The sequence below is a fragment of the Salmo trutta genome, chromosome 35 (genome assembly GCF_901001165.1).
Source record: "Salmo trutta chromosome 35, fSalTru1.1, whole genome shotgun sequence".
NCBI classification, from domain to species: Eukaryota; Metazoa; Chordata; class Actinopteri; order Salmoniformes; family Salmonidae; genus Salmo; species Salmo trutta.
Genome location: NC_042991.1, coordinates 6,273,464 through 6,298,115, shown reverse-complemented (window position 1 = coordinate 6,298,115; position 24,652 = coordinate 6,273,464). Strand labels below are relative to the sequence as shown.

Below are 24,652 nucleotides of genomic sequence, written 5' to 3'. Positions count from 1 at the left end.
GGAATGAAATTCTAACACTGGTTTGCCCTTTTCTTCCATGAACTGTTTAATTTCTTCTCGTAAATCAAAGAAACGCCTAAGCACAGCACCTCTTAACCATCTTACCTCAGTGTGGCAGGCCATAGATGTGGTCTTTCTCTCTGAGAAGGCTGTCAAACTGACGGTGATTCAGGCTTCTGGATCGGATGAAATTAACAGTTTGGATGACCACCTTCATGACGTTATCCATCTTTAATGACTTGCAACACAAAGCCTCCTGGTGCAAAATACAGTGAAAAGTCCAAAAATCACATCCTCCATTTGCAGATTGCACTTTCTCTCTGAACTTTGTCACAACGCCTGCTTTTTCCCGATCATTGAGGGCGCACCATCTGTAGCCAGGCTGACAGCGCGGGACCACTCCACTCCGACCCTGTCCAGCGCGCCGACGAGTGCGGTGAAAATATCAGCTGCTGTCGTTGTATCTGTCATCGGCACCAACTCCACGAACTCCTCGGTGACGGTCAATGTGTCATCAACTCCGCGGATGAAAATGGCCAGTTGTGCAACATCTGTAATGTCCGTGCTTTCATCAATTGCAACTGAAAACCCAATAAATGACTTTACTTTTTGCTTCAACTGGCTGTCCAAATCCACTGAAAGATCGGAAATCCTGTCTGCAACTGTGTTTCTTGTCAGGCTGCTATTTGCAAAAGCCTGGCACTTTTCAGGGCACACAATCTCCGCTGCCTTCATCATGCATGTTTTTACAAATTCACCCTCACTAAATGGTTTTGAAGGCTCTGCGATTTCATTAGCAATGAGGTAGCTAGCTTTCACTGCAGCGTCACTGATGTCTCGGCTGTGAGTAAACACAGACTGCTGTTTCTTCAGACCCGCCAACAGTTCATTCACCTTCTCTCTTCTCCGCTGTCCTTGAAAGTTGTCATATTTGTCGGCATGAAGACTCACATAGTGGCGACGAAGGTTATACTCTTTCAGCACTGCAACATGCTGTGAACACACCAAACATACAGCTTTCCCATTCAATTCCGTCAATAAATAGGAGGATGACCATTTTTCTTGGAACACTCTGCACTCTGCGTCCACTTTTGTCTTTTTTGACAGAGACATATTGGGGCAATGAGGGTGCCAAAGCACATCATGTTAAAAGTAGAAGCCGTAATAAATATCGCGGGCAAAACAAAGTAGCTCATCCGGACTGGCTGCACTTGCTTGACCTACTTGCTCTGCTCCGGTATAAACGGTTTGCTTGCTTAACACAATTGCTATTGCGCCATCCAGTGGACGCAATTGGAACAGCAGTTTCTTTTATTGAAAAATTGCAGCTCATTTTTATACTTTACAAAATCATCTCGCGGGCCGGATTAAATCCCTTTGCGGGCCTGATCCGGCCCGTGGGCCGGACGTTTGACACCCCTGCTTTAGATCGACACACCCACCCTCTGTTTTCTGTCCCACTGGGCCAAGATAATACTATGCTACAGACTCCAAATACACAGACAGCGATGCCAAAATACGCTTGTAGGGAGCGACTGTGTTGGCTGGATACAAGGTTGTCTTTTATGTGGTCAGGGTCCGACCTGCTGTCGGGTGTGCAGTAATTAGGGAAAGGGTGTTGAAAATGGTTGACTTGACTGAACATAGACAGAGAGATATCATGTGTGGCTTTAGTTCACCAATGAACAGACATGCTTACTGTACATTAGCTTGGTGAATGGGACCTACCCACATGCAGGGTTACATAAAGTGTAGTCAATTTTAATTGGTTTAGGGCAGAACAAATGTGATTGTTTTCTAAAAGTTCAGTGGGCAAAGTTTGCCAGATGCACAACTTTTGAAAACATGTTTTGAACTGAGAATCTTGTTAAATAAAACGTTTTGAAATCATTATTGTGTTACAGTAGTCAGACAAACGTGACAATATCGCTAAGATACAACTGGTCTGACTTGAAGCAAATAGTAAAATGTAGCAAGCTAGCAGCAACATGCTAAGCTAATCAGCGCAAGCTTGCTAGCTAAGCATTTAGAAACCTCTTAGCTACTAATGTTAAATTAATACATAGAGCTAGCGAGCTAGGTGTCGAACATACAAGTAAGTAATTTGCTTTATTGAAATGTTAAGTTGAATAAGCCATATGAACTTTAAAAAATGGGGATGACATATGCTGCCCCAGGGGCAACGGCATTGTAAGAAGCTAAGCTAAACAGAGCTAGTTGGTTAGCAGATAGCTAACTCTTACTAATGTTGAGTCATAGAATAGAACTAGCTAACTAGTTAGGTTTCAAATATACCTGTCACATGTGCTCGCTCTCTGGCCTCTACGTCACCAGGCTGCTCATTATAGCGCACAACTGTCAGCATCGTTACGCGCACCTGCACGTCATCAGACTCACCTGGACTCCATCACCTCCCTGATAACCTTCCCTATATATGTCACTCCCTTTGGTTCCTTCCTCAGGCGTTATTGTTTCTGTTCCAGTGTCATGTCTGTGCGTTGTTTATGGTTTGTATTACGTTGCGTTTATTTATTAAAACACTCACTCCCTGAACTTACTTCCTGACTCTCAGCGCACATCGTTACATATTAACGCGTCACCTAAGGGAAGCATTAGGGAGTGTTTTTTTTGTGTGTCAGTGGGAATGAAGTCTGGTCCGGGAGCAGCTTCAGGCTCAGCCAGATCGCCAGGCTCCCCTGCCTCCACTGGCTCGTCAGGCTCTCATGCCTCAGCCGGTCTGTCAGGTTCCAGCCTCCTAAGCCGGCGACAGGTTCCTGCGCATCAGCAAAGGACACCCTCTCCCTCTCCGGCCTCTAGGTCACCAGGCTGCGCGTTATGGCGCACACCTGTCACCATCGTTACGCGCACCTGCGTGTCGTCAGACTCACCTGGACTCCATCACCTCCCTGATAACCTTCCCTATATATGTCACTCCCTTTGGTTCCTTCCCCAGGCGTCATTGTTTCTGTTCCAGTGTCATGTCTGTGCGTTGTTTGTGTTTCTTGTTTTGTATTATGTTGCGTTTTATTTAAACACTCACTCCCTGAACTTACTTCCTGACTCTCAGCGCACATCATTACAATACCAGTAACTCAGCTCCCGCTTATTACAAATACTTAGTTGAATAAGTTACATAAACTTAAAAATTGGAATGGACTGTTAAAATGCTAAACTGAACTAGCTGGGTAAGGAGCTCTTACTAATGTTGAGTTGTAAAATTAAGGTAGATCTCAAATATGCCAGTACATGAAAAAAAGAAGCAAAAATAAGTGGTAAGAGATGCACTGTTTAAATGCTGCTCCAGGGGTATTCATGTTAGTCTGGGTAAAGATAACCATAGGATATAATTTAGATAAGTCCATGGCTTTTTGTATTACCTTGTGTACTTGAAGTCTGCTCTTAGGGCACCAAGTGATCTTGACCCCAAATAAAATTTCTGCCCCTAGGGCAGCATAAAGTCTGTTCTAATTGTTGTTTTTAAAACAAACATGAATATTTTCACACGTACCAACAAACGTGTGTGATATTCCTACAGTGGTCCCTGCAGTGTACGCTCAAACCAGTTTGATTAGAACGCTTATTTACAATGTCCAGTTTCGATTGACACAACAGTCAGCATTTGAGCTGGCCACACTGTTTCTTTCACAGAAACATTTTGCACAAACACGGTCCTTACAAAGTTATGTCCTGAATGTGAGCAGTTTATTTTGGATGCAATTTTCAGACATTCACAGAAGTAGCGACAGCATAACACAATTCTCATCCAAACCGGAACATTTAGGTTGCATTTGTCCTAGTGCTAACAGAGGAAAGATTGGCATAATAGAAGCAGTCATATTTATATATTTATTACTATTTCTGACTCATCACATCACTGATCTAAATACTTGATCTAAATAATTGCTCTAAATAATTGCGTAAAACACTTTCTAGAAATCCTTAGTAATCCGACGATGGATAGTTTGTGCACGCCGCCATGTTTGTTTTTTTGCGTCAACCAAAGATAAGAGGAGACCAGATGAGTTTGGTCTGTTTGCAGTATACATGCTGAAGGGGTTGTGTTGTCTATGATTATTCACTTCCCTTCATTCACTTCCGGAAGTTTACTCAAAAGATGAGCGAATCATTCCTTCACCTCATTATAACATCTTTGTTCTGACAGATGCAGAATGCATTGTATAATGCCAACAAACATTATAAAACTAAAACTTGTAAGAAAATTATTTGAAATTGACAAGTTGAAACGTAGCCTATAGATAATTAACAGGCAGCGAGTGTTAACTGTCCCGTTGCGTAAAAAACACATTTCAGAACAGTGAGTGCGTTCTGACATCATGTGCATAAAACAACTCACGCTAGGGCCACTGTTCGAGATATTTGGAACTGACGTGTGAAAAGGTTAATTGACCTACTGACAGATTTGAGACCTAACTTGCTATCTATTTTCTAATTTTTCTAATTTAACATTAACAAACTTTTGGGATAGTCCATCTGTATATGCTCTACAGACTATCTACTAACCTTAACCTTTATCCTAACCCTACACTTAACCCTTACCCTAACCCTAACTCTAAGCGTAACCTTACCAAGCAGTTGCTTATCAACAGATAGTCAGTTGCGTATTAACAGATAGTTTGCTGATATTATGACCATCTGTAGAGCATCTCCAGATGGACTATCCAAATAAAGTGTGCCCGTTTGGAGGTAGCTCTCTGCTCAGAAAAGTTACATTTAGCTTAGCATTTTACGTTTATGCCCCCGGGACAGCATAACTGTTAGCTGACTGACTTGTATATTTGACACCTAGCTTGCTAGCTCTATTTATTAATTCAACATGAGTAGCTAAGTGGTTGGTAAATGCTTAGCTAGCTAGCGCTGATTAGCTTACCATGTTGCCGCTAGCTTGCTACGTTTTACTCTTTGCTTCAAGTCAGGAGACCAGTTGTATCTTAGAGATATTGTCACAATTGGCTGACTACTGGAACACAATAATGATTTCAAAACATTACAACTTGTAACTCAAAGTTTTATTTACAATATTCTCAGTTCAAACCTTGTTTTCAGAAGTTGTGAATCTGTTAAACCTTTTAGAAACCAATTGAATTTGTTCTGCCCTAAACCCATTCCAATTCTTTCTGCCTTTTAGAACAAAGTTGACTACACGTTCTGTCAATCTGCTACTATCTCCCAGGAGAGCATACCTGTTTTACATTAACCTCCCCCTATACAGAACACCAATATATATATAACATGCGGGAGTAATCTTTGACATGTAGTAAACAACCTTGTTATTTGGTGTATTGTGTTGTGTTCTCCCTACACTACAGGTTTCTACATGTACATCGAGACGTCCCGGCCTCGGAAGGAGGGTGAGGTGGCGAGGCTGGTCAGTCCCTTCTTCAACGTGGTGCCCAAGAACCCATATGGCATCGCCAACCCCCCAGCATACTGCTTCAGTTTCTTCTTCCACATGTACGGCAAACACATTGGTAAGAAAGACATCTGTCTTTTTCCCTCCAACACAAAACATCAAGAAACAAACTAAGGACGTGTTCCTGTTACCGATATATTAATTCTCTGTATTCTCTCCTCGATACATTAAGCATAAGAGCTTCCCTCTAGTGGTGCGGCGGGTAGCCTAGTGGTTAGAGCGTTGGGCCAGTAACCGAAAGGTTGCGGTATCAAATCCCTGAGCTGACAAGGTAAAAATCTATTGTTCTGCCCCTGAACAAGGCAGTTAACCCACTGTTCCCCTGTAGGCTGTCATTGTAAATAAGAATTTGTTCTTAACTGACTTGCCTAGTTAATTGAGACTCTCTCTTTCTAATCTCATAGCAACATGTTGTAATTATCCATGTTAGATCAATTGTGAGATGCTTGATGAGTCTATTTCGAAATGCACTAGCTAGGGCAAAGCAAACGTTAGCTCAAATACAGGTTGCTACAAGTGGTGGTGTAGATCAGCATGTTATTTGTGAAACGACATGTTCTGAATCAGCCTATTCTGAAGTCTTTGTCTAAATGTAACATCTATTCAAATGTGATTAGGGTCCCCGGAAAAATACAGTGACCAAAACTTTAGTTCCTAACCTGTCATAACTCCTACCTGGCTTTTTCATTTGTTGTCATGCCAAACAACACCAACCTTAGAATTAGAATAAGCATTCTACGTCTATGATTCCAACAGTTCACCCAAGTGTATTGAGCTATATTGCAAGTCCAATTGTGATATTGGTTTGAAAACTAGAAACTAGATTTTTTGGCCATATCATGCAGCCCCAAATATTTGGTGGCACAGAAAGAAAGGAAAAGGGATATCTTCTTCATGAGATGTGCTTCAAAAGTAAGTAGGATTCATATACTGTAGGTCAAATGTAGGCTACTGTACTACTGTAGGTCCAATGTAGGCTATATCAATAAATCAATAAAAATCATAAAATCAATTTTTAAAAAATACAAAAATTCTGGTGCTCCTAAATTGTATGCGATGCTCCAGACTTTTTTTTTAATTAGGAGCACCAGTGCTACCAATTAAATGTTTTAAGAGCCCTGACCACATTATTTTTGTTTATTATTGTGATTTCTTATAAATTGTGATGTGGTTTCAGAGAGCAAACGTTTATCCGAAAGCATCCCTGTCTACAACCATTTCCTCTCTCCCAGTGAAGAGGCACTCTGCTACTAATGCTCTGCTCCCAGACTCTCCTCACACTGGACCCAATCAGTGTGTGTGTGTGTGCGTGCGTGCCTGCGTGTGAGTCAAGAGTAAGATTGGATATCTGGCAGTGAAGCCAGCTAGTACCAGCAAGTATCCTCTTCCCGGCTTGTGCACTCCAGTGTGTGTGCATGCGTGCATCTGCATTTGTGAGTGTGTGTGTGTGTGTGTGTGTATATATAACTCCACGGTGAAGACTATCAATCCACCAGAGAGTAGTATACAGTACTACAGCAGCTTAGGAACAGCAGGGGAGGGAGGAAGGGAATAGGACTAGAGATGTCCCTGGTCTCCACTCTACTGATAATAGCGTAGGGTACCTCACCTCTTACATTACCTTCTCATTGTCCCTGAGTGTCGCCAAGGTAGACTGCAGAAATAAATATGTTTGTTGTGAAGAGCTCTAAAGCGTATGCCATCGCTGTGTAAGACAACTGCTGGTGAAACAACATTTGCCCTGCACCAATCACTTAAGTGAGGGAACTGAGACTGAGGGAGCTAGCTAGCTACTGTACCATCCATCTGACAAAGGGCTCAGCTGGAGATAGCATCAAGATGAGCGATGTGGTTGATTTAGCTACAGACATATGCGCGTACACACACAATACATGAAGAAAATATTCAGACCCCTTGACTTTTTCCACATTTTGTTATGTTACAGCCTTATTCTAAAATTGATTTAATTGTTTTTCCCCCCTCATCAATATACACACAATACCCCGTAATGACAAAGCAAAAACAGGTTTAGAATTTTTTTACAAATGTATAAAAAATACAAAATACAGATATCACATTTACATAAAGTACAGTCAAAAGTTTGGACACACCTACTGATTCAAGGGTTTTTCTTTATTTGTACTATTTTCTACATTGTACAATACTAGTGAAGACATCAAAACTATGAAATAACACATGGAATCATGTAGTAACCAAAAATATATGTTATATATTTGAGATTCTTCAAAGCACAGTAGCCACCCTTTGCCTTGATGACAACTTTGCACACTCAACCAGCTTCACCTGGAATGCTTTTCCAAGGAGTTTCCACATATGCTGAGCACTTGTTGGCTGCTTTTCCTTCACTCTGTGGTCCAACTCATCCCAAACCATCTCAATTGGGTTGAGGTCGGATGATTGTGAAGGCCAGGTCATCTGATACAACACTCCATCACTCTCCTTCTTGGTCAAATAACCCTTAGACAACTTGGAGGTGTGTTGGGTCATTGTCCTGCTGAAAAACAAATGATAGTCCCACTAAGCGCAAACCAGATGGGATGGCGTATCGCTGCAGAATGCTGTGGTAGCCATGCTAATTAAGTGTGCCTTGAATTCTAAATAACTCACAGACAGTGTCACCAGCAAAGTATCCCCACACCATCACACCTCCTCCTCCATGCTTCACGGTGGGAACAACACATGCAGAGGTCATCCGTTCACCTACGGCGGTTGGAACTAAAGAAATCTACAATTTGGACTCATCAGACCAAAGGACAGATTTCCACCGGTCTAATGTCCACTGCTTGTGTTTCTTGGCCCAAGCAAGTCTCCTCTTCTTATTGGTGTCCTTTAGGAGTGGTTTCTTTGCAGAAATTCGACCATGAAGGCATGATTCACGCAGTCTCCTCTGAACTGTTGATGTTAAGATGTCTGTTACTTGAACTCTGTGAAGCATTTATTTGGGCTGCAATTTCTGAGGCTGGTAACTCTATTGAACTTATCCTCTGCACCAGAGTTAGCTCTAGGTCTTCCTTTCCTGTGGCGTTCCTCATAGCGCTTGATAGTTTCTGGGACTGCACTTGACGAAACTTTAAAAGTTCTTGAAATGTTCTGCATTGACTGACCTTAATGTATGTAAGTAATGATGGACTGTTATTTCTCTTTGCTTATTTGAGCTGTTGTTGCCATAATATGGACTTAGCCCTATTTGGTAAAAGACCATCTTCTGTACACCACCCCTACCTTGTCTCAACACAACTGATTGGCTCAAATGCAGGAAGGAAAGAAATTCCACAAATTAACTTTTAACAAGGCATACCGGTTAATTGAAATGCCTTCCAGGTGACTATCTCATGAAGCTGGTTGAGAGAATGCCAAGATTGTGCAAAGCTGTCATCTATCAAGGCACAAGGCGAGACCCAGATGCAGACAGATGAGTCAGATGGTTTCAGTCTTACAATGGTTATTAATCCAAAGGGGTAGGCAAGAAAATGGTTGTGGACAGGCAAAAAGGTCAAAACCAGATCAGAGTCCAGGAGGTACAGAGTCCTCCTCGCGTATCCGTACCAGGTGGTAGGCATTACGAAGGTCCAACTTGGAAAATATGGTGGACCCCTGGAGAGGTTAAAACGCAGAAAAGAGGAGATGTAGGGGTAACGATGCATGACAGTAATGTTGTTAAGTCCCCGGTAGTTAATGCACGGATGCAGGGTCTTGTCCTTCTTCTTCACAAAGAAAAACCTTGCACTGGCAGGAGATGCAGACGGATGGCCCCAGTGGCCAGAGACTTCTCTATGTACTCCTCCATAGCTTTGGTCTCTGGTCCGGACAGAGAATACAACCAACCCCGAGGTGGTGTAGTGCCTGGGAGAAGGTCAATGGCGCAATCATAAGGACGTGCGGGGGAAGGGAAGTAGCACGTGCCTTACTGAACACTTCCAGAAGGTCATGGTATTCAGTAGGAATAGCAGAGACATCCACAGTCTTGCTAACATCCTGAGGAAGACGACTTGGGGAAGGCTGTGCTGCTTGAAGGCAAAAGGGACTCCAACCCAGGATGGAGCTTGTGGTCCAGTCAATCACAGGATTGTCCTTTTGTAGCCAGGAAAATCCCAAAACAACCGAAACATGGGGAGATGCAATGAGGAGGAACTGTATGGTCTCACTGTGGTTACCAGAAACCCGTAATTGAACGGGCACAGTAATATGGGTGACTTCCCCTATAGAGTGGCCGTCCAGTGCCCTAGCATCCATGGGAACAGAGAGAGGCTGAGTGGGAATACCAAGCTCCGAACCAATAGTGGCATCCATAAAACTTTCATCAACCCCAGAGTCAGTGAGCACTCGGAGAGACTTAGATTGGTCTCCCAACAGCACAAGTACAAAAAAAGGTGTGTGGGTGATGGGAATTAGAGAACTCCCAGTCTGACTCACTAGTGACAAGGGTTTCCTAATAGGGCAGGTAGCTATAAAATGTCCTGCCCCTCCACAGTACAGACAACAGTTATTATTCATCCTCCATGAGCGTTCCCAAACTGATAACCTAGCTCTTCCCAACTGCATAGGCTCAGGAGTATCCAACACACCCATCGTGGATTCACGAGAGGACTCGGGTGGCTTCGAATCCTCTCGGAAGAGCTGCCTTCGGAAACTTCCAGATTCCCTTGAAGGTGAACAAGCTATAGCGTGTGCACGAGTGTGCCGGAGACCAGACCTGCTCTCACTCTTGCATTCCCTTAGGCGTCCATCAATTTTAATGGTTTGGGCGATAAGGGAGTCAAGATCCACCGGCAATTCCCAAGCAGCTAGCTCATCCTTTACCTCCTCGGATAATCCGTGCAAAAAAGATTCCAGGCACTCTCGGCGGCCAACGTGCGAAAATCAACCGCATAGTCTGCCACACTACGGGAGTTTTGACGTAAATCAAGCAGTTTACTGGCCGCCTTTCTCCCGGAAACCGGAGATTCAAATACCTTTCTCACTTCTGCCATGAATTCCTCCAGATGACCACAAATGGCAGATTATTGCTCCCAAACTGCCATAACCCAGGAGAGCGCCCTTCCCGACATTAGCGTAATAATATACGCTATCTTCGATCTGTCTGAAGGAAACGAAGATGGCTGTAGCTCAAAAATAAGCGAGCACTGAGAAAGAACCCTGGCAGGTACCAGGATTCCCCGAATATTGCTCCGGAGGAGGTAAGCGAGGTTCTCTGGGATCCAGGATAGGCTATACAAACTCACCACAGATAGGGAAAAATTACTGGGTGATTGGGGGTTTTAGAGGTGGCAGGCAGCCTCTGAGCTAACTCCCTGATTTGATCCATAATAGCCTTTAACCCATGATCGTGGCGTTCCATCAAGGACCTGAGCCCTTCCAAAAGGCCTTTTACCAACTCCTCATGTCTCCTAATGGTGGCTCCCTGCAGGGAGACAGTGTGGCGGAGCTGGTCCAAGTCTGCTGGTTCTGTCATGGCCAGTTCATACTATCAAGGCACAAGACAAGACCCAGATGCAGACACAGAGGGCAGCTGGTTGGAGTCTTACAATGTTTATTAATCCAAAGGGGATGGCAAGAGAATGGTTGTGGACAGGCAAAAAGGTCAAAACCAGATCAGAGTCCAGGAGGTACAGAGTGGCAGAGTGGTTAAGGCAGGCAGAATGGTCAGGCAGGTGGGTACAAAGTCCAGAAACAGGCAAGGGTCAAAACCGGGAGGACTAGAAAAAGGAGAATGCAAAAAGCAGGAGAACGGGAAAAATGCTGGTTGACTAGGAAACATACAAGACAAACTGGCACAAAGAGACAGGAAACACAGGGATAAATACACTAGGAAAAATCAGCGACACCTGGAGGGGGTGGAGACAATCACAAGGACAGGTGAAACAGATCAGGGCATGACATCATCAAGGAAAAGGGTGGCTACTTTGAGGAATCTCAAATATAACATATATTTTGATTTGTTTAGCACTTTTTTGGTTACTACATGATTCCATATGTGTTATTTCATAGTTTTGATGTCTTCACTATTATTGTACAATGTAGAAAAAAATAAAGAAAAACCGTGGATTGAGTAGGTGTGTCCAAACTTTTGACTGGTACTGTAACTATTCAGACCCTTTAGTCGGTACTTTGTTGAAGCACCTTTGGCAGCGATTACAGCCTCAATTCTTCTTGGGTATGACCCTACAAACTTGGCACACCTGTATTTGTGCTGTTTCTCCCATTCTTCTCTGCATATCCTCTCAAGCTCTGTCAGGCTGGATGGGGAATGTTGCTGCACAGATATTTTCAGGTCTCTCCAGAGATGTTAGATCGGGTTAAATTCTCTGTATGGGCCACTCAAGGACATTCAGGGACTTGTGCTGAAGCCACTCCTGCGTTGTCTTGGCTGTGTGCTTAGGGTTGTTGTCCTGTTGGAAGGTGAACCTTCGCCCCAGTCTGAAGTCCTAAGCAGTCTGGAGAAGGTTTTCATCAAGGATCTATCTGTACATTGCTCCATTCATCTTTCCATTGATCCTGACTAGTCTCCCAGTCCCTGCCACTGAAAACATCCCCACAGCATGATGCTGCCACCACCATGCTTCACTGTCGGGATAGTGCCAGGTTTCCTCCAGATGTGATGCTTGGCATTCAGGCTAAGAATTCAATCTTCGTTTCATCAGACCAGGGAATCTTGTTTCTCATGGTTTGACAGTCCTATAGGTGCCTTTCCAAATCATGTCCAATCAATTGAATTTACCACAGCTGGACTCCAATCAAGTTGTAGAAACATCTCACTACAATCAAGTTGTAGAAACATCTCAAGGATGATCAATGGAAACAGGATGCACCTGAGCTCAATTTCAAGTCTCATAGGAAAGGGTCTGAATACTTATGTAAATAAGGTATTTCTGTTTATTATTTTTAACATTTGCAAAACAAACATTTTAAAAGCTGTTTTTTCTTTGTCATTATGTTTTATTGTGTGTAGATTGATGAGGGAAAAATAAATGTAATTCATTTTAGAATAAGGCTGTAACGTAACAATGTGGAAAAAAGTCAAGGGCTCTGAATACTTTCCAAATGCACTGTACACACACACACACACACACACACACACACACACACACACACACACACACACACACACACACACACACACACACCCTGTGGAGAGCGATATGCTTACCCTACCCTAGTGGAATGGACATGTGGGGATGGCCATGTGGTGTTGGCTTCAAACATCTGGAGTGTGGTAGGAAGGGGGAGAGAGGGAGGAAAGGAGGTGGGCAAAGGGGGTCAGTGTGGAGATGAGAGATCCTCCAACGCTCGGCCGAGGTTGAGTAGGCCGTGACATTTCCAATTTGCTCAGATTGATCGCCAGCCAAGCCCCACTCTCCATCCACCCCTCACCCGTCTGTGTTGTAGCTCAGGCCCATAGCCCAGGCCAAGGCCTGTTATGATGAATGGGCCGAATGTCAAGGGCTGGAGACATACTCAGACATTTCCTCCCTTTGCCTTGATGCTAGTCTTATGCTAGTATCTCTCTCTCTCTCCCAACTCTCTCTCACTCTCTCATCTCTCTCTCTCTCTCTCTCTCTCTCTCTCTCTCTCTCTCTCTCACTCTCTCATCTCTCTCCCACCTCTCCCTCCCTCCCTCCCTCCCTCTCTCTCTCTCTCTCTCTCTTTCTCCCTCTCTCTTCTCTCTGAGAGGAATTCTATTCTCTCTGCTGTTAAGGAATGTGGAATGTTTGTTTGGAACATTTGGAATCCACAACCCAGGAAATGTTGAGCTAAATGTTATACTTACTGCCACTGATTAAATATTAGGAGTTTCCAACCAACATTCCTTGTATGTAACTCGCACTAACACGCTTCATTGGCCAAGTGGAGCCGTTCACACCCTTGTTGCTTTGATATTTATCCTACATGTAAAGGCTTTATCACAACAGATCCATAGGAACAGACATTCACTCTCGAAAAGTGGGTATTTGTGTTACCTTGACTGTTGTTCTGTGTGTTGTTCCCAGTGACTCACAGTAGAGTTGTGCCTCTGCTCTGTAGATCAGCGGTTCAGATTTACTCAAAGAGTTAGTTCGCTCACCCTCAGCTTAGAGAGTGTGGTGGCAGAAAGAGAGACTCAGAGATTAGAGAGAGAACATGTGAAAGAGAAATAGGGAGAGTGAGGCTCTCCACATTTTGCTAACCGTCCGTTAGCTAGCTACCTGGGAGAAGGTCAAAACTAATTACTGAAGCACACTTCAAAGTTTGCCTTTGCAGCTGGTGTCACGTTTGTTTACAGGATTAAGTCCCAGAGTACACACACACACACACACACACACACACACACACACACACCAAAGAGTCTCTTTTATGTGGAGCTTTGCAAAGTGGCCAGGGGATCAGGCATGTTTCATTCATACTCCTCTGTAGCTCAGTTGATAGCGCATGGTTCTTGCAATGACAGGATAGTGGGATCGATTCCTGCTACCACCAATACTTGAAACAGATAAAAAATTGTCTGCTGAATGGCATATATTATTAGCTCGGAGTGCTAATTCTATATGTGCTCTGTGTAGCTTTCTATAGAGCTGAGCTCTCTCTGGGGGGATTTAATGGGAAGTGTTCAGTAGTTATAGAGGATTTAATCCTACCCTGCATTAAACTGTTTATCCCTTTGGGGTTTACTGTTGTGAGTCTATAGAAAAGGGATTCTCCCAAATAGAATTCTTAGGAGTGGACAGATGGAGAATTAATTGAATGATCCTTTTCCTCCTTTTCTTCAGAATACCGCATTAAAAGCCTTATGCACTACATTCAGTTCTGTGAAGTCAGTAAGGAATATCGCGGTGCATTTGCTCATCTGAATTGCATAGGCTGTACTTGCAACTATTGGAAAGAAAGAAGACACAAACGTTACTTCAACGTTCCTTCAGTAGTAGTCTGCAACAGCTCCAAATACACGGACAGAGAGTACAGAATATGCTTGTAGGGAATGCAGGAGTTGGCTGGAGAGCTGCATTCGTAACACACACGCACCTACAGTACAGTACAGGAGACATCACTACACTACCTACAGTACATTACAGTGCAGGAAGTTCAAAGACACTGTCAGCCAGGCTGACACCAGCTCAGCAAGATCCCTGTCCCCTCTCATGTAAACACTTCAACAAACCCTCCCTTTCTCTCCTCTGCCATGTAAAACGCCTCAACACACCCACTCTCCTCTCCTCTCTCCTTTTAAATATCAAAATAGGGTCATGGGCCAAAACAGTTTGGGAACCCTTGCCGTACAGTAAGCTGATGAGGAAGCTAATAGACAAAGGACAGGACATATAGCTCTCTCTCTCTCAGAAGTATACATAGTGGCCTGTACGTTAATGAGGCACCTCTCTCCCTCTCTCTCTCTCTTTCTCACTCTTTCTGTCTCTTTATCTCTCTCTCTTTTTCTTTGACTTAAACAAGGCCTCAGAGTAACAGTCCTGCTGTGCTTAAGGAGAAACCTTGTGTGGAACAAACACATGTCTCTTTGGCCTACTACAACAGACCAGTTGACGGTTTCACCAGCAACTATACTGCTACGATTCAACATTCTGTAATAATTCAATATTCTGCAATGATAGCGTCTAATAATAATAGGACCATATTATTTATTGAGCCTACATTGTGTTGGCCGACTAGGGTGACTTTTCTCTGCTGGTGATCTTAACCTTCTTTGATGCATTACACATATCAAAAGGTGCTAGTCCAGACTAGTAGTGTAACTGAGTCTTTGCATTGGACCTGTGTACAGGAGGCTTTTAACACCATGACGCCTCAATCAGACCGACAACATACCATTTTGCGTAGCTACACATGCATCTACCATCTACCATACAAGTTGATGCATACGTTGGATCTATCCAGTATAACGTATATCGTATATATCCATACAGAACGCACTGCAACTGCCTCTGTAACGTAATGCTGCGAGGCAAACGCAACATTCCATCGGGAATGAATGTACTTCTAGTGTACTGAAACGCAATGACGCTGTCGATCTGATCAATGCGGGAAGGAATAATCTGCAGAGGAGCTGTAATGTTCTGTTTAGTTATAAGGAACAGGTCAGCTTTCAACTATTGCTGCTCATTTGAATTGAAACCTGTTCTCAAGGCGTATAAATGATTGAAATGTACCGACTTGAAGTTGTTGGTTTTTTAAACAAGAATTCTCTTCCCTTATCGGCCATTAGTTTTAATTCAACTTTATTAAGTGTTTGAAAATAATTCATTGTCACCTGGCAGAACCTTGGAATTAATAAATGTATCAATTCATACGACCCCCAGTGAACATTTGCCACCACTCAACACCAGTTTTCTGCGCAGAAGACATGATTTACATTTTAGAATGCAGAAGATTAATTCTAAGTGAACTCCACCTCAAGACACCAGTTAGAACCTCCACTCTTAAACTGACATTGAAGATCAAGTTACAGTGCATTCAGAAAGTATTCATACCCCGTCACTTATTCCACGTTTTGTTGTTACAGCCTGAATTCAAAATGGTTTAAATTGAATTTGTTTCTCACCCATCTACGAACAATACACCATAACAAAGTGAAAACATGTTTTTAGCCATTTTTGCAAATTTCTTGAAAATGAAATATAGAAATATCTAATTTACGTAAGTATTCACACACCCAAATCAATACTTTGTAGAAGCACCTTTGGCAGTGATTACAGCTGTGAGTCTTTTTGGGTAAGTCTCTAAGAGCAACATTTGCCCATTATTCTATAAAAAATTCTTCGAGCCTTGTCAAATTGGTTGTTGATCATTTTTTGACAACCATTTTCAGGTCTTGCCATAGATGTTAAAGTAGATTTAAGTCAAAATTGTAACTCTGCCACTCTGTAACATACACAGTCTTCTTGGTAAGCAACTCCAGTGTAGATTTGGCCTTGTGTTTTAGATTGCTTTGCCATATTTCTTGCAGTATTACTTTAGTGCCTTGTTGCAAATAGGATGCATGTTTTGGAATAATTGTATCCTGTACAGGCTTTTCACTGTGTCAATTAGGTTAGTATTGTGGAGTAACCTACAATGTTGTTGATCTATCCTCGGTCTTCTATCACAGCCATTAAACTCTGTAAATGTTTTAGTGTCACCATTCGCCTCATGGTGAAATCCCTGAGTGGTTTCCTTCCTCTCCAGCAACTGAGTTAGGAAGAACGCCTGTATCTTATTAGTGACTGGGTGTATGGATACACCATCTAAACTGTAATTATTCACTTCACCATGCTCAAAGGGATATTCAAGGTCTGCTTTTTGAATAGGTGCCTTTCTTTGCAAGGCATTGAATCTGTTTGAAATGTACTGCTCGACTGAGAGACCTTACAGATAATTGTATCTGTGGGATACAGAGTGTCATTCAAACGTCATGTTAAACACTATTATTGCACACAAAGTCCATGCAACTTATTATGTTAAGCAAATGTTTACTGAATTTAGGCTTCCCATAACAAAGAGGTTGAATATTTATTAACTCAAGACATTTCCGCTTGTGTATCAATTTCTAAAAACATAATTCCACTTTGATATTATGGGCTATTGTGTGTAGGCCAGTGACCAGAAATCTCAATTAAATCAAATTCAAGTTCAGGCTGGAACACAACAAAAAAATGTAAAAGTCAACGGGTGTGAATACTTTCTGAAGGCACTGTATGTGCTCGGTCAAGCGCTCAATATTGAGGAGTTGGGAGTTTAGGAAGCAGTCAAATGTATTGCCTCCTTATTAGGAGTAAAGAGAATTATTGTTAAAAAAAAGTCAAGTCAGTACTTTTCAATCATTTGTACACATTGAAGAGAGGTTAAAATTCAAATGAGCAGCAACAGTTCTTTATAACTAAACAGACCTCAACTGAACATTACAGGTGCAGATTATTCCTTCATGCATCTATCAGATCAACAGCGTCGTTGCGTTTCGGTACACCAGAAGTACATTCATTTCCAATGGAACACTGCGTTTGCCTCGCAGCATAGCGTTGCAGAGGCAGTTACAGTGCGTTCTGTGTGGATATATACATTGGATGTATCCAACGTTTGCATCAACTTGTATGGTAGATACAAGGGATACTGAGGATGCACCTCAGCCACGCTCAAGGTCCTAAATGATATCATAACCGCCATCGATAAGAGACATTACTGTGCAGTCGTATTCATCGACCTGGCCAAGGCTTTCGACTCTGTCAATCACCACATTCTTATTGGCAGACTCAACAGCCTTGGTTTCTCAAATGATTGCCTCGCCTGGTTTGCCAACTACTTCTCTTATAGAGTTCAGTGTGTCAAATCAGAGGGCCTGTTGTCCGGACCTCTGGCAGTCTCTATGGGTGTGCCACAGGGTTCAATTCTCGGGCCGACTCTATTCTCTGTATACATCAATGATGTCACTCTTGCTGCTGGTGATTCTCTGATCCACCTCTACGCAGACGACACCATTCTGTATACTTCTGGCCCCTCTTTGGACACTGTGTTAACTACCCTCCAGACGAGCTTCAATGCCATACAACTCTCCTTCCGTGGCCTCCAACTGCTCTTAAATGCAAGTAAAACTAAATGCATGCTCTTCAACCGATCACTGCCCGCACCTGCCTGCCCGTCCAGCATCACTACTCTGGACGTCTCTGACTTAGAACATGTGGATAACTACAAATACCTGGGTGTCTGGCTAGACTGTAAACTCTCCTTCCAGACTAACATTAAACATCTCTAATCCAAAATTAAATCTAGAATCGGCTTCCTATTTTGCAACAAAGCATACTTCACTCATTCTGCCAAACATACCCTCGTAAAACTGACCATCTTTCCGATCCTCGACTTTGGCGATGTCATTTACAAAATGGCCTCCAACACTCTACTCAACAAATTTGATGCAGTCTATCACAGTGCCATCTGTTTTGTCACCAAAGCCCCATATACTACCCACCACTGCGACCTGTACGCTCTCGTTGGCTGGCCCTCGCTTCACTCTCGTCGCCAAACTCACTGGCTCCAGGTCATCTACAAGTCTCTGCTAGGTAAAGCCCCCCCCCCAAAGCCAATTCATCCTTTGGCCGCCTTTCCTTCCAGTTCTCTGCTGCCAATGACTGGAACGAACTGCAAAAATCACTGAAGCTGGAGACTCATATCTCCCTCACTAGCTTTAAGCACCAGCTATCAGAGCAGCTCACAGATCACTGCACCTGTACACAGCCAATCTGTAAACAGCCCATCCAACTACCTCATCCCCATACTGTATTTATTCATTTATCTTGCTCCTTTGCACTCCAGTATCTCTACTTGCACATTCATCTTCTGCACATCTACCATTCCAGTGTTTAATTGGTATATTGTAGTTAGTTCGCCACCATGACCTATTTATTGCCTTATCTCCCTTATCCTACCTCATTTGCACTCAGTGCATATAGACTTTTTGTTTTATTTTTTCTACTGTATTATTGACTGTATGTTTTGTTTATTCCATGTGTAACTCTGTGTTGTTGTATATGTCAAACTGCTATGCTTTATCTTGGCCAGGTCGCAGTTGTAAATGAGAACTTGTTCTCAACTAGCCTACCTGGTTAAATAAAGGTGAAATAAAAAAATATATAAAGATAGTAGATACATGCGTTCAGTATAGCTGCGAAGCTACACAAAATGGTATGCAATGACGCTGTCGATCTGATTGAGGCGTCATAGTGTTAAAAGCCTCCTGTACACAGGTCGAATGTAAAGACTCAGTTACAGCGCTAGTCTGGACTAGCATCAAACAAGATCACCAGTAGAGAAAAGTCACCCCTGTGGGCCGTGCTGTGGGTTTAATTGTGTTGTAGAAGATGGGACTAGCAAAAAGGTTGTGGGTTTGATTCTTTTGCGTGTCTTCATGTGTTAGCTGTAAGTCACTTGAAATAAAAGTATCTGCTGATTGACAATAATGATATTGAATATCGTTCGGTCGATGTTACTTTAAGTTAAGGGTTGGCCAGTCTGTTGAAAAAACAATATTCCGATTCATACTGTGATATAGAACCGGTAAAAGCCCTTGAGCTGATTATTGGCAGCATTTGACCTTTTGAACCTTTCTGACTGTGTCTGGCCATATCTGATCGTGTATCTATTTCCTTTAGGGACCCTGAAAAGCTCGCTGCAATATTACATTATGGATGATGCTTATTGGCAGTGCTTGACTGCATCTGACCCAAACCGTGTGTGACCGTCTCTGATCGCTTTTGACCGTGTGTGACCTTGTGGCATCTTTCTAATCTGTAGGGACCCTAAACGCTTTCCTGAGACAGAAGGGTCAGACAGCGGCCGAGGGGCCCGCGTGGTCGCTGAGCGGTAACCAAGGTGACCGCTGGAAACAGGCCAAAGTCAGCATCCACCCTACCGCCTCTTTCCAGGTGAGTAAGATTGGACATATGATTGTGTGATTCGACGATTCAGGAGTCAGTAATGAGACGAATCCTAACTTGAAGTCTATGCCTATAACTGCAATATCTCTCTATCTCTCCCTCCATCTCTCTCTTTTTTCCCCCACCTCAGGTGGTGCTGGAGGGTATCCGAGGTCCGGGCATCGAGGGGGACATCGCAATCGACGACGTCACCCTTGAGGAGGGAGAGTGTCGAGATCTACCCCCCATTAGTAAGCACAAAAACACAGAAGGAGGAGTTTATCCCTAATTGCTGATCTATGGATAGTTGAATGTTTAACACCGTGATGGATAAGATAAGGATTTGGGAGAGGGTAAGCTCATTTTAGAAATGTGACTATGGTTGCTTCTAGAGGCAGAACCAAGGTCAGTTCTGAAGTCAGTTAGGATTTGGGGGTAGATAGATGAATCTGATTGTAATCTGTGCTCTCTCTCTGCCTATGAGGAGGAGCACATCTACCTGGCAGCTAGCGCCTCTCTAGTAATAAAACCCCCCCTGTGGATGTTGCCATAGCAACGGGGCTGTAATCACATGAATGATAGCAGTCCAGACGGAACGGAGAGACAGAACGAGCGACAGACCGCAGGGAGTGGAGCACCGTAATTGCAGAATGAGGGGAACAAACCGAGAGAGTGAGGGAAAATAGAAAAACGGGCCTGCAATTGATGAGGCGGCCATATTGGCAAGTTAGGAGGGGGAGGACTATGTTCCTCACGGCAGGAGGGAGAAGATCTCTGGTTAAAGATTGGTTCTAAATGGACCTGTTACACACACATACACCGTCCTTTTTTCTTTGTTATTTTGTCCTTTTCATTTTACGTTTATTTCTTTTTTCTTTTTTCCCAATCTGGTTTCATTTACACAGAAAATTGGAAAACGGGCAATAAACTTGTTAGTTTGAATTTTGTTTTAGATTACAGATTGAAGGGTGCTTGATTGTTTTTATATACATTTAATAAAGGTAAACACTTAGGTACAATTGTTACGGACCTCTCTAATGTGATATTGCTTTTTCATCAAATTAATACATTCATAACAATGCAGTTATGAATATGATTTTGAGCATAGACTGGTCACTATTTCATCTACATCTACCATGTAAAACAAAAAATGTAAAATGTCTTAGCATATCTCCAGGAAGAATATCTTAATAAACTAAAGTAAACGAAACACTCTCCAGTCATTATACTTCCGAGACCAACAGATCCAATGTAAGTCATTTCAGACAGTGTGCTGTGCATTTGTCTGCAGTGAATCTGGTGCCATTACCATTCAGATCAGTTTAATCACTTCATTAGTAGTTAAAGAGTTAGTCACCCAGGTCGGGGACAGTCTCTAACTCTCTCCCTACATAATGGATTTACCATCACTCACCGTGAATCTTACATGATCCTCACTGCCGCCGTGGAAAAAGCATGCGTTTTAATAAAATGTTTTATGTATCGTTTTTGACTTCGCCTGGATATTGTTCCTGGAGGTATTTTGGGGAGGAAATTCAAAATTGTGATTTCAGGGTCATGGTGACGTCAACTGTTGTTAAACGTCTTATAATTCTGTCTCTGTCTCTGCCCCCATTTAGATCTCAGATCCTCAGCCCCGCCCACGTCCGCCCATATATGGCCGCTGAGTGTCACCTTGGCGATGACCTTCCTGTGGGGTCGAAGGTGACCCTGCCCTGCGTCGTCTGGCGGAGGCGAACGGTCCGACCCGGCCTCGGACCCGACCTTGACCCTGGCGTCTGTGTTCTTGTACCCTCAGCATCCAATCACCAAAGATTCAAGCATTTTAGAAGGCGGCAGCGAGGTGTTCCAAACACAGACCACCACCGAGGGCCCAAGAAATACCACAGAAATAGTAATAAAAGAAGATTTGCAATTTTTTTTTAAGAGACAACTTTTCCAGAAAATTGCTCTCCAAGCGCAGGATTGTGAGCACTTTTACCAGCGCGAAGCAAAGCCAGGAGTTGTGACGCCTGGACTTTAGTGGGAGTGTTCACTATCGCAGTGGGATAACTATTTGTAAAGCACAAGGACAATTTTGCCAGTCAGTTAGGAAACTTAAATTGAAAGGTGTGGAGGAATTGAGAAATTGGTGACTTTTTGAAGAACAAAATAACTTTTCCCGGGCTTAACAAAACACATGGAATCAAAGCTTTTCTGTGTTTTATCTTATCTTCATTGAGTTGCACCTGATGCGCATCATGGACACTTTTCTCTTTGCCCAGCCACCCTCACCTGACCTCCACACCTTGACATGTCTCTCTCTCGGCTTGGTGCTGTACTGTAGAAAACAGAAACTCTGACAATGTTTAGTTATCCATCCCAGTTCCCTCTCCCCTCTTGCCCAGTAGCTGCCTAAGTATTTCACAACACTGTGCTCACTAGTCCAAGGTATCTGAGACCAGGAAGGTATGTGGGGCAGAGAGGAGGAGATGGGTAGGTGGGAGAGTTGAAGAGAAGGGTGGGGCAGAGAGGTGGCGAGGGGTAGAGGAGAGATTTGAAGGGGGTTGGGGCAGAGAGCTGGAGAGGGGTAGGAGAAAGAGTTGAAGAGAGGTGGGGCAGAGAGGTGGAGAGGTGGAGAGGGGGAGAAGAAAGAGTTGAAGAGGGGTGGGGCAGTGAGGTGGAGAGGGGGAGGAGGGGGAGTTGAAGAGGGGTGGGGCAGAGAGGTGGACGGGGGTGGGAAGAGCTTTGGGGTTAGGACAGATTAAGTATATAGGGTGGTGGAGGTCTGTAGCAGTCAGATAGTGGTGGGTGGAGATGGACGGATGGACGGATGGACGGACGGACGGACGGACGGACGAACAGACAGACAGACAGACAGACAGACGTCCAAGGCAACGTGGAAGGCAACGTGGAAGGCAGTGGCATAGTGGATGAGAGAAGTAGAGGATGGAGACCAGAGGGGAAGGAGTGGAGAGGAGGAGTAGAGGATGGAGACCAGAGGGGAAGGAGTGGAGAGGAGGAGTAGAGGATGGAGACCAGAGGGGAAGGAGTGGAGAGGAGGAGTAGAGGATGGAGACCAGAGAGGAAGGAGTGGAGAGGAGGAGTAGAGGATGGAGACCAGAGGGGAAGGAGTGGAGAGGAGGAGTAGAGGATGGAGACCAGAGGGGAAGGAGTGGAGAGGAGGAGTAGAGGATGGAGACCAGAGGGGAAGGAGTGGAGAGGAGGAGTAGAGGATGGAGACCAGAGGGGAAGGAGTGGAGAGGAGGAGTAGAGGATGGAGACCAGAGAGGAAGGAGTGGAGAGGAGGAGTAGAGGATGGAGACCAGAGAGGAAGGAGTGGAGAGGAGGAGTAGAGGATGGAGACCAGAGAGGAAGGAGTGGAGAGGGTGAGTAGAGGATGGAGACCAGAGGGGAAGGAGTGGAGAGGAGGAGTAGAGGATGGAGACCAGAGAGGAAGGAGTGGAGAGGAGGAGTAGAGGATGGAGACCAGAGGGGAAGGAGTGGAGAGGAGGAGTAGAGGATGGAGACCAGAGGGGAAGGAGTGGAGAGGAGGAGTAGAGGATGGAGACCAGAGAGGAAGGAGTGGAGAGGAGGAGTAGAGGATGGAGACCAGAGGGGAAGGAGTGGAGAGGAGGAGTAGAGGATGGAGACCAGAGGGGAAGGAGTGGAGAGGAGGAGTAGAGGATGGAGACCAGAGGGGAAGGAGTGGAGAGGAGGAGTAGAGGATGGAGACCAGAGAGGAAGGAGTGGAGAGGAGGAGTAGAGGATGGAGACCAGAGAGGAAGGAGTGGAGAGGAGGAGTAGAGGATGGAGACCAGAGAGGAAGGAGTGGAGAGGGTGAGTAGAGGATGGAGACCAGAGGGGAAGGAGTGGAGAGGAGGAGTAGAGGATGGAGACCAGAGAGGAAGGAGTGGAGAGGAGGAGTAGAGGATGGAGACCAGAGGGGAAGGAGTGGAGAGGAGGAGTAGAGGATGGAGACCAGAGGGGAAGGAGTGGAGAGGAGGAGTAGAGGATGGAGACCAGAGAGGAAGGAGTGGAGAGTAGGAGTAGAGGATGGAGACCAGAGGGGAAGGAGTGGAGAGGAGGAGTAGAGGATGGAGACCAGAGGGGAAGGAGTGGAGAGGAGGAGTAGAGGATGGAGACCAGAGAGGAAGGAGTGGAGAGGAGGAGTAGAGGATGGAGACCAGAGGGGAAGGAGTGGTGAGTAGGAGTAGAGGATGGAGACCAGAGGGGAAGGAGTGGAGAGGAGGAGTAGAGGATGGAGACCAGAGGGGAAGGAGTGGAGAGGAGGAGTAGAGGATGGAGACCAGAGGGGAAGGGTGGAAGACTGATGAGAAGAGAGGTTCTCTGGTCACCACCCACAAGTGCTCCTTCCCCCTGCAGCTGAGGAACAGAAGCCACTTTCTGCCATGAAACAAAGTGCCTTCCGATTACAAACAGAAGAGACCGAATTGCGAACTGGAATGGTAACATCAAACACACCAATGATGGTGATGATGTTTCCTCTGCTGTCACTCATGTTGGGCTATTTTCGACATGTTTCTTTTGACCCACAAGTGCTGGTGGGAGGCACACTGGCTCAGAGGGATTCAGTTCAAGTCGTGTGTGTGCCTGCATGTGTGAGTGTATGTTTTAGGGAAAGGATGGTGGAGGAAAGTCAGGCAGACTGGGGGGGCATAGGTCACGGACTATTGCAAGTGGTCACAAACCAGGCAGTTGTGGCTGTTTAAAAAAAATTAAAGGAATTAGTGAAAATGCAGAGACTGGGTAAAAACAATGGACTACAAAGGGAGGAGGAGACTGTGGAGCTTCTCAGAAAGACAGTCAGAGATCACATACTGTAAGAGGA

At 44.3% G+C, this 24,652-nt stretch overlaps 1 protein-coding gene across 2 annotated transcripts in view; it reads left to right on the top strand.

The window, feature by feature from the left end:
- LOC115174515 (MAM domain-containing glycosylphosphatidylinositol anchor protein 2-like) overlaps window positions 1–21,709 on the top strand; it is a 344,881-nt gene extending 323,172 nt beyond the window's left edge. For both annotated transcript variants that reach the window (XM_029733126.1, XM_029733125.1), the window contains exons 15-18: window positions 5,328–5,489; window positions 19,700–19,830; window positions 19,973–20,072; window positions 21,441–21,709. In XM_029733126.1, coding sequence (XP_029588986.1) covers window positions 5,328–5,489; window positions 19,700–19,830; window positions 19,973–20,072; window positions 21,441–21,529 — 482 coding nt within the window. In that variant the 3' untranslated portion in view covers window positions 21,530–21,709. The remainder of the gene's footprint in view (window positions 1–5,327; window positions 5,490–19,699; window positions 19,831–19,972; window positions 20,073–21,440) is intronic.
- Window positions 21,710–24,652: the final 2,943 nt, after the last annotated feature.